The 11,355-nt window shown below is 40.7% G+C and overlaps 1 protein-coding gene across 2 annotated transcripts in view; it reads left to right on the forward strand.

Moving 5' to 3' along the window:
* Positions 1–10,952, forward strand: part of LOC145458074 (DBH-like monooxygenase protein 1 homolog) — a 62,933-nt gene extending 51,981 nt beyond the window's left edge. Inside the window, exons 17-20 of one of the 2 annotated variants that reach the window (XM_080336386.1) lie at positions 7,917–8,010; positions 8,911–9,050; positions 9,712–9,807; positions 10,724–10,952. In XM_080336386.1, the coding sequence (XP_080192512.1) occupies positions 7,917–8,010; positions 8,911–9,050; positions 9,712–9,807; positions 10,724–10,801 (408 nt within the window). In that variant the 3' untranslated portion in view covers positions 10,802–10,952. The remainder of the gene's footprint in view (positions 1–7,916; positions 8,011–8,910; positions 9,051–9,711; positions 9,808–10,723) is intronic. The other variant, XR_013921065.1, reaches the window with a different exon arrangement.
* The last annotated feature ends 403 nt before the right edge of the window (positions 10,953–11,355 follow it).

Consider the following 11,355-nt stretch of genomic DNA (forward strand, 5'->3'; position numbering starts at 1 on the left):
GGTTTACGGCCAGGACCCTAACTGCCGCACACCAAACCCCTCACTTGGGGGGGGCGAGCTCGAAGGGGGCCCAAAGTTATTTCGTGAATTAGCATAAATTATATAGTACTTTTTTAAATTTATGCAGCTTTTTCAAAAATTTTTAGCGCACTGCGCGATTTCTAGTTGCCCAATATCTTGATTATTAGGTACTCTTCCCCCCCCCCCCCCAAAAAAAATACGCAAGATTTATAGAAATGGGCATATCGTCGTTGGACATTTCTACCAAGACATAAAGTTTTAGACCGTGTAACATGCGACTACAAGAAGTGTGCCAGAACGATCGGCAGCGAGAAAACCTTGGCCAAAAAAAAAACTCCGTTATATACACAAAATACATATCGGTTTGAATTTTATGCAACTTTTTCAAAACATTTTCGCGCTGGGCGCAATTTCAAGTTTCCAAGTACCTTAATTATTGGGTACTCTTCCACCAAGATAAAATACGCAGCTTTATAGAAGTGGGTATATCGGCGTTGGCCATTACCGCGCCACGACGCACGAAGACATATAAAGTTTTAGGCCATGTAACATGCGACTCCAAGAAGCTGTGCCAGAACGATCGGCAGCGAGAAAACCTTGACCGAAAAGGACTGCCCTTACGCTGACCAAAAACTTCGTTATGTACAGTGGCGGCTCGTCCTATAGGGCAACTGGGGCATTGCCCCACCTAAAATTCTGTTCAATAACAATTTAACCATTTATAGACGCACAGCGCTCAATATATACCGAGATCACAGCGAAACCCGCGTTCTTCTTGTGCTTTCGCTTGCAAATGCTCATACATAGCGAAGTCTCTGCGAAAATCGAATTCTCTTCTGTGTTTTCGCTTTGTGAATGCCTAGCCGGGGCTTGCCCCGGTAGCGCTCATAACAAGCTTTCACTATCTATTCTCTCAAAGCCGCGCACAATAAAGAAACGGTGATTTACTCTCTCCTATTCGTAAAATGGCCGAGCAACCGGGGCAAATATGCCTCGTCGCCCCTAAGGTGTGATGTAACAATCGTATCTATATCTGAACTCGGTTACCGTAATATGCGTTGAGTCGACCTTTGCTGGTATAGGTCGATTTTGACGGTGTTTCGCACCATGATAATTCTTGAAACTTGGTATGATATGTTGTGTAGGTAGTATTTAATAGGGATGGTGTGAACCTCTGAAAGGTTCAGGTTCGTGTGAACGCGAACCTTTTTGAAAGGTTCTGTGTGAACACGAACGTGAACCTCATGACGTCACGTGACGTCATATTGCTAATTCCAACCCTATCTTTCAATGAAGTGATAGCCTACTAATGTACACGATACCTAGTGACGACTCGGGCCACATAATGCCACAATGCCGAAGTACATATTGGTGTTTTAAACGTCGCTGAGGGCGGAGATAATTAAGTGTGCTGATCCGGGAGAATGCTAATCGTGTGATTAAATACTGCTAATCGCGACGCATGAAGGTGATGGTTAGTCGCGGTGTCCCGAGTTTTCAATCAAGTGGCGTTATCTGTTGCATCATAATGCGAAAATGCGTTATATATTGGCTGCCAGTTGGTGAATAAAACTAGAGATCCCACAATCTCCATAATGAAACAGCAGCCTGCCGACGACGATACTGCCACTGTAATAGGTAGAATTATCATCATCGCGAAATGAAAGTCGTGTCCAATTCGTACGGTACAGCTAAGAAACGGATATCGCTTTGCAATGGCGGGTAGTCCTACATAATTCGGTGATTGTTGTTTAGTGAAGCCATAACCTAGGAGACAATCGGCACGGTAATTATCGGGAATAATTAGACGTAGGAATGGTACGCAGTTTCTATACATAACTAGAAATCTATAGTTGTTCCAGTTTGTTAAATCATGAGATTAACACTAACTTTATGCGCCGCGAGCAATCGGTTTCCTTAATCTTGGGTTGATAAATCCTGACGAACGCGCTAATCGACTTTATTGCTAATCCAACTTTATTATCTTCGCCCTAAATGTATCAACTGAGGCAATTAAAGGATATAATACTCCCATAAAATCAATATTTTCCGTCGCTTTGCCAACAATTTCGACGAGGACTTACCAGGGAACATAAACTTACGCCTTAACGGTCGAGACCAGACCGGACAATGTATTCGGCGTCTTGAGCATCGCTACATTGATATTGAGCTGAGTGTAAAATAGGTTTCTATACTTGCTACAAATATTACCTCATTAAGAAGTTATACAATATACAGCAGTGGCCAACACTTCAATCGCACGGATTTGGTTTTGATGATGCAGTAAAGATACGAAGTCAAGATTGACCCCGTACGCCTGCTAGATTTTTTTCATCAGAAAACGATATCAATTTCATTGATTGGTTGAATAAGCATCATTCGCTGACTACGTATTTTGCTCGTGATGATTTTGATTGCGGGCCAAACTCACAACAGAGAGTCACAAACGGAAACGTGGATATTTCGAGCAAACTTTTGTAACAAAGCAAGTAAAACATTTGAGATGGTCAAGGTGCATGCTCGTTTAGTGTTGATTTTTAATGCTGCCAGCGCCATGCATGGAGTGGCCCGCAGTTGAAATGCAATAAATATGACCCAAAGATGTTGTAATGAAGTGAAAATTGTAATATATGAAAAAGGTTCACAGTGTAGAACCTACCAAGGTTCTGTTGTGAACGCGAACCTCTAAATTTCCGAGGTTCACACACAGAACGCGAACGTGAACCTCGCGTTCACACCATCCCTAGTATTTAACACTGCTCCAAGTTTCAGGCTTGCTACTTAAAGATAAGGGTAGTAATTTCGTTTCCGAAGTTCAGTGTGTGCTGATCTATCATGTACATTGTACAGCAAACAGATTTTACTCAAAAGCCGGTATTGGTCTCCATTGATTTTGACGATGTTCCATACCGAGATCGGTCATGTCATTTGGCACGGTAAGTCTTAATGTTAGTATCGACCGCTGTAACAAGTTTTAAGTTTGTCACTGAACTATGTTGGTGGTTATTTCGTTTCCGAAGTCGAGTGAGAGCTGACTCTTCATTTGTCGCTAACAGATTTACGCAAAAGCCGTTATTGGTCTCTATTGATTTTAACGATGTTCCATACCTAGATCTGTCATGAGCTTTTGCATGGTATGTCTTGATTTTAGTATCAAACGCGGTGCCAAGTCTTAAAGTTGACACTCAATGATTGAGGCAGTTATTTCGTTTTCGAGGTCGAGTATGGTAGAGATGCGCGCTGATCTGATACTTAGCCTACATACATCATTGCGGATCTCACGCAAAAGCCGGCGTCGGTCTGTGCTAATCTAGTCTGCGTTCCATAACGAGATCGGTGATGATATTTCCAATGGTATGGTATACCTCGATGATCGCATGAAACAGCTAAGATTCTCGGTTTGCATTCAAATATTCACATAATTTTATGTTCGCCAATGTCCATTTCACTGTGAAATTGTGGCGTTCAAACCATTTGCTTACAATCCCCTGTCAAATGCGATAGCTATTTCATTTTCGATGTCGGCTAACAGCTGATCATTCGATCAGCCTATTCCTCGATCTATTTTACTCAAAGTTCGGTGTTCGTCTGTCTGTATTGATTTTGACAGTGTACCATGCCGGAATGGGTTATGAGATTGCGTATGCTACTCGATGATTACTTGTATCAGTATACTAAGTTTACGACTTTCATTCATGTATTTATTAATTAATATATTTTCCAACGGCGATTTCGCAGCAGACTTATAGACAGTAAGCCGTATGTGTTGTGTCACAGTCTCCAGTTTCAAGGCCAAAATGTCCCATGTTGTTCCGAGAGCGAAGTTCCGAGGCTGCTGTCCTTAGTTCTTCAAAGACCATTCAAATTGATGTTCTGGATTCAATATGACAGGCCCAATCTATGAGATAACAATTGCGTATGTGTCCGAACTCGTTGACCTTTCCAGTTAGGCTTACGCAATCTCTCGAGTTCTAGTCATTGGAATTAGTCAGGTCAAGTCAAGTGCGAACATGAATCGTATTGAATCTTTGCTCCGTACGTAGTTTACGCAGTTGCCGTTTGAGCGAAAATTAGAGGTCTAAGTTGTCCAGTCCATTGATCCAATCGTACGCCGGGTGCCTCCGCTTTGGTTGCCTATCCCCTGGTCGTAACCACCAGCACAGTGGTCGTTCGTAACACACCAGGATCGTGTACGAAACACTTTCGGACGGGCTTAGAAAAATTAGGGCCTATCGATTTGCGTAATCTCTAACTCTACCATGAAATCATAACGCATGCTACTAAGGATGACCTGATAATTGATTCGTGGCACAGGGACGATTCTTAGTTCACGTACATTTTGTAAAATAATCCTTTGATTTAAAAAAAAATGAATAAAACATTTGTTACCACACTTCAAGTCACGGCTCACCGGCAAACCTCTCGCGGCACCTACGTTAAAATCACTGTTGTTGGGAAATTCATGTGACCATCATAAAGTTAATTTTTTACAGAGGAAAACGCCATTGTGACGTCATATTGATAAAAGTCGCTCGCAGCCCTTGCCCCACCACCCGATATTGTCACGAGCCGCCACTGGTTATGTATATACAAGATACATATAGGTATGATTGACCATAGGCGCCTAAATGACTGCGCAGAATGTTCCTTTCTTGGTAATCTGAACGAGACGAGACAAATACCATCCCGCAGGGAAAAATTATATGTCAGTGAAGAAATTCCAATTTGAAATCGTGTGCGTATTTTAGTTCAGTACGTTTATGCGATTCTTCATTTTTTGATATAGCAGACTGGAGGTCACGAAATAACGTCATGTAACGAAGTCATACCAACGGGTCCGCCCGCCCGAAGATGTTTAATTATTATTTACGGGCCCTACAGTCTCCAAGACACCTCACTCAGCTCTGCTGGTAAATCTGATTAAGAGAGCAGAGAGGACAAGAAATTGATAGCAATAAATATGCAATTCCCGATCTCATTGACCGATTTTATCATGAATTGTCGAAAATTTTCGCGCTTGGTGCTTGCTCACTAAATAGTGCAAATAATTTCGTGGCAAAAGCGAACAACGTGATGGGGGGTAGGTCTATCACCCAAGACACAAGTTTTTGGGTGCCTGATGTAGTGCTGTTTCAATCCTGCCAACGCGTACACCCCAGAAGATGTTTAATTGTTATTGAGAGGTCCTACCTTTTCAAACACCACTCACTCAGCTCTACCGGTAAATCTGATAACGTGAGCAGAGAGAGGATAAAAATTGACAGCGATATATATGCAATTACCGATCATGTTGACCGATTTAATCATGAATTATAGAAATTTTCGCGCTTCGCGCGATTAGGCAAGAAAAGCTGACTAAACGTACAGCCGATGTAGATGATAAATATCAGTAATCAGCGTCCAGCCTGAGGCCCCCCCAGAAGTTTGCTTCATCGCCCTATGGGGGGCCCAAGACCAACGTTTTTTGGGGGGCCTGTTACGGCCTTGTTTGCGGCATGTCTACATTTTCGTTATCAGCGCAACTTTGCCGGCCGATTGTACAGTCCGATAAAATTGATACTACTATGTATTTCGTACAGCTTACTGATGCTGATTTCAGCAAACTAACGATCCTTACTAGATGTACAAATTCGACCTCATAGTTGGAAACGTAGATTTCATCGCGCGCTCTGAGAATCACCATATCCTATCGCGATTTGACGACCAAATATACGTCCACCTTCTACAAATAAAAGTGCAATATTCGCATCGATGAGGGCCGCAAGCTGCGTTTAAAATATTTTGTGAATAATTTTTGTGATAAATATTCTCGGAGCGCAAAGCTGAACAGTGTTTATTGTGTGTGTCTGCTAGTTGGAATTTATTCCAGTGCACGTAATATTAATCCAATTATGCTTTGCGAACGTAAATCGGGAAATGAAGGAATGTAGTTAAAATCGATGTTTTCATCAGCAACAAATTGTCGCGATGCGAGCTGCTGTACTCAATACGAAGTAAAAACCAATTGTGTTGGCGGTAAGGGATAATTACTGATTGGCCGCGCGCTTTTGTAATCATAATTCTTGTCTGTCTTTCGTGTTCCAGAATTGTCGCGCTGTGTTACTGCTCAGTCCAACGACGAATGCCAAGTGTGCGGCAATCAATGATCTAATTTTGCAATCATCCCAGCGGGAGATCGCGTTGCGTTGCATTGTGCGATGCGATATGCGTGCACAGACGAATCTTGCTAATTGGTCGCGGCCCCGCGTAGCACTGATGGTACGATTTGTGGAATCCAGGGATATCTATCTAGATATGCCTGGTGGAATCGTAACTGAATATTAGCGTGAGAATGGTCATTTCAAAAGGACGGGGTTTTGCGTTTCAACAGGAGGGAGTTTCGACACCCCCTGCCTACGCGCCTGCCGCCATCCCATGCAAAAATAAAAGTCGGCGCCTATGTCCACAGACTATACCTTCTAAGGGGTCCATGTAAGCTGTAAGGTAAATGAAAATCTTAGGCATGAGGCCAAAACGTCTAGTGATTAAATTTGAAGAGCTTCTTGGAGGTACAGAACTTCAATATACAATTAAATAGTATATTCATATTGAAATGAACCCGAATATTTTCGGCTGACACTCGTCAGGGGTAATCGTCAGCAACTAGTAGAGAATTGGAAAGAACATTGTATATCAACAATCGTATCACAAAATATGACGTCACCAGCATGAAATTTCGAATGAGAGAGCGTTCAATGTACTATTTTTAGGTGATACACGAACTCCTTTTGTTGACAGAGTTTTGGTTGGTGTATTTTGATAAAAGTTGATTCCAAGGCACACAAATGGAATTGTGAACGGCCTCGACCTACGATTCGAAATCGGTTGTCTCGATAATTATTCGCACAAATCGGATTATCCAACAGATGTTTGCCGATGGCAGAATTAATTGCCTTTGATCGATCAGCATCAAACTTAAGTGGATGAGTTAAGGGTGAGCTTTTCACATCGCGTGACGCACGTGTTCTGATAAATCTGGGGACATGTTGGTTCATGCGGTCCTGCAGACGTCTTGATTAAATTTGGATTAACAGCCAATCCGTGGATTGATCAATCCAGCGATTAGGAAATAAATGGTATCTAGCGATTAGGAAGTAGATGATATTGAGCGCTTCGGAATTAGATGATCTCTGCCAGCAGAAGTAGGGCTCAGGTAGTAATCAGCATTTTCGGAATCTGTGACGGACCCTTAAATTTTGGATTAAGCAACAACCCTTTTAAATTGTTATCATTGGCGTAATCTGTGTGAATGCTGGCAATAACGGAAGGTATGGTGAATCGATTATTGAAAAGTGATATTGCAGAAGCTCTCGGTTGTATATCGGGTGAATCTGGTTTCCTACATCGTTTTCAAGTCGGATTTTGATCTTGCTGCTTGATGGCGAAGTGTGGATACTGCATGTTTGGGGACGTGCGTTTCATAAGACAGACCAAACTGCAGAGTTTACATAGCTAATTCGAGTCTATAAATATGCATTCATGGTAATGCCAAAATTGCCAAAAATCAAATTTAAAAAATGCCAAAATATAAATTATTTTTATTATAATAATTAGGCCTGGATAGCACGTATAGTTATAGATCATTAGAAAGGAATTGATGTTCTGATGATTATGACCGCTGATCGTAAATATGTTGCATAGCCATGATGTAACGTTCAAGACAGGTGTCGGCAACCTTTTTCGTCAAATGAGCCATATTGTCCCTATAATTTCAATTGTAATTGTCAATACCCTGCGACGGGCGTCATGGTTTAATAAATAATTAAAAACATGTTTTAAATAAGGAACACGTTTAAAGCAGGTTTGTTTGGAATTGTTTTTGTTTTAAATATAAGCCTAGTTATTACACGTTTCAGGGAGGCCAACCATCAACTAGTGAGATGTGTATAGCATTCATCATGCATTACCCACCGCTGGAGATGAGTCATTGTGGTTCAAGAGCAAACATAGGTGAGAATATATTGTCAATTGGAATATTGCAGTTCTCAAATGAGATTGACAACTGGCCTTATGTATCAAAGAACTGAGCACAACACCTACAAAAGCAATGAATTCACTTTTTCTGAGTCCTATGGTACATATTTTTCGCGAATCTCAACCGATTGATCCCACTTTGACATTTGTCTATTGATCTGATAAATTGATAACGCAAAACGTTAATGGTATCATCATCTTTTCATGGTATTGCTGAAGAAATTTAAAGTCATCACATCACCATCACATCAATTATGAGATCAAATATCAAAGTTTGAGTAACTGCAAACCGTTGGAAGTTGCTGGATTCATATGTGTGGAAAGTTGTGTTAATGCACAGAGCTCGATATGCGCTATTCAATGTGCTGGTAGCTTGCAGTCACACAATCCGATCTGACAAGTTGTATACATTGGAAGGAATATAAATAAATTATTTATATTCCTAAAGGATTTCGATCCCTATGTTTGGTCGCTGATCTCACTCAACCAACATTTCAATTCGTTCCAACTTCGTCGATTACTTAGTAAGACTTCCTACATTGATTGAGTAGTGAAGACACCACCTTCATCACCTCCATCGCTAAATCCGATCACGTGCGCTGAAAGAGAATAAAAGATTGATAGTAATGTCTGCAATTATTAATAAAATTTATTAATGAATATACAAAATAGTTGAACTAAGCAGCGAAGACACAAATAATTTGCATACTATTTAAGATAGACGATTACATTGCGTAATCGATACCCCCAGATTTTTATTTATTGCCCTATAAGGGAGGACCCCATACTGATATTTGAAGGGTTTGAGGAAGCGCTGTTGCGGTCATACTTCCGCGCTCAACGATTGTATTTTTATAGGACCCTTTTCACTTCTAGATGACCCAAAAGTATTCCTTCAACTTGCGGCAGGATTAAACATTTCATTGGAACCGAGCGACTTCTTGAGAGTTGCAAATGAAATGAGCCAAGATTCCCGGAATGCGATGGGCATATTTGTGAGGACGGTATTGGATGATGTATGTACCATTTTTCGGCCGTGACTTCAACGGATGTGGGGAGGGGGCGATCTCTGATCCTTAGTATTGAGAATAATCCTGTTCAAGCTAGTAATTTGAAATTACGACCAGGATAAATTTCGTTTGACCGTAACATAAGGTGAAATCCTGATGTATTACCCCCTATGGGTAGCGAAATTTCGCTATAAAACCGCTTGTTGAGACGTAGTTCCGAATACCAGGAAATTCGGAAAAATCGTGGTCCATATCTAGCTCCTGAACTGCGTTATGATAGACTACGGGGCTGATTGTATATATAGGTGTTAAATTGATGACACGTAGGCTACTACTAACTTGCATATATCAAAATGCCGAGCGTATTGTAGTGCACTTTTCAGTCAATAAAATCTTTGATTCGATATTTTTTAATAAATATCAACACACTAACAGCTGAGCTGTCGAATAATAATAAACCATATTTATATTTGCCAACGCGATTTCGTACAGTTTGTGACTTTCCCCTGTACCTACCTCATGATTAGGATTCCTAAACCTTAAACAAAAGCCATACATGGTATAATTTCCAATATACCCAGTCGAAGACCTGCGTTGAAACGAACACAATCGATTTAGGCTAAAAAGAGTGAAAAGATTTGACGTTGCGTGTATTCTCATCGGACAGATTGAATGGACGGACGAGAAGAGAAAGTTTGCGCAAGACTTCACGGACAATGTGACTATTCATTCTACTTGCATGAGCCATGGAGAATTATTAACGGTAAAGTATTTGTTGATGGGGTATATATACAATTATACAAACCACATGAAGTTTCAAACTGGCAAATATGGGCCTACCGCAGAACTGTAAATATTTCGAATCACAGTCACTTGCTTTGCTTTTAATAATAATATCTAACTAACTTCAAAATGATCTTTTAACCACAGTCCCAGAGGTATGTTCTGTGATCAGTCCATGACCGTCTTCGTGTGACGATGATACTTCATGAGCGTACGACAATTTTGCAAGATATAAAGGTAGTAACATAGGTCTTAAAATATTGAGCTTTGGTAGAAAGAGAAGTAAATACGAAAATTTCGATTCAATTAGATAAAGGTAGCAATATATAATATGTAATATTTGGGCGAAAGAAGGACATTTCTTCAAAAACGAGGACAAATCCTCCTGAAGGAGGACTATGATAATAACCCTGTGTAATGTGACTCCTCGGAATCAAAGAAAATGAATGATGACACTCCAGATGACTGGAATTTTCGAAGTATATTCAGTTTTCGTGAAGCAGGCGCTATTAGGGCGATTTCGTTCCTAAAAATGATGTAATCCTATCCCAAAACGACTCTCTATACTGCACTAAATCCAAGTGTGAAAAGCAGGTAGTGTTACAGTTACCTGAAAACTAAATAGGCAGATTTAGGAGCAATCTAAAAACACTACCACTTGAGTTTGAGTGAAAGTTGAATAAACCAGTACTTCGGAAAAGTAGAAGTAGGCCGACTTCGCTACCGACCACCTCAGGATAGTAGGCTACATATCAATTATCTTATTTTAAAATCGAATACAATTGTTCAATATCACGGACGCGTTAGGAACTAGCAACGAAGATATACCACATTGTTGTATATTTTGATCGATGGATGTTTTTCCTCTGCTCTCATATACGTACGCGTGCTTACAGCCTTTCCGCGATGGATTTGTCCTTCCAAGAGCTGATGATTATATGAAAGATCAACCGATATGTACGGAAACACGGTGAAACGCTGATGAGCACTTTTCTACTTCAGTCAAGATTGTGTCGAGTCTTGATATTGATTTTGGTCGCTGCGATGTTATTACTGTATGGATATTATTATTGACAAAACGAATTCTTCTTGTATATATACGCGAAATAAATAGTACCGGGCCTGTGTTTCAGTATCATAAGTTTGGTGGATTGTCAAGATTCGTCAACTGCAATGGTAATCACATACTGCAACGAAAACCGTGTGTTTCGGATTTTTCCACCATAACGTAGGACGGAAATCAGGTAGACCTGACTTTGTGGCACAAAGACTCTGAATCCTATGAATATACTGCATACCCAGGTGCTGTACAAGGGTTCTGTCGTCGTGTAGTTTTGCCTTGTTCAAAGGAAAGTGAGGTTTTCGTTCCCTGCATAGGTGCGCATTTACCCTAACGCGAGATTTATACGCAGAGATATTGCAGTGACGGATTTATTACTCGACTGGTTGATATCAATGAGATGTAGACCCGCAATTCGAAATGTTAAAATAGGAAATACAGGTGCGTGCATACAAGAATGTAGCAGCT

The sequence above is a fragment of the Botryllus schlosseri genome, chromosome 2, assembly GCF_051294905.1.
Source record: "Botryllus schlosseri isolate E-star chromosome 2, Bs_hap1, whole genome shotgun sequence".
In the NCBI taxonomy this organism is placed as follows: Eukaryota; Metazoa; Chordata; class Ascidiacea; order Stolidobranchia; family Styelidae; genus Botryllus; species Botryllus schlosseri.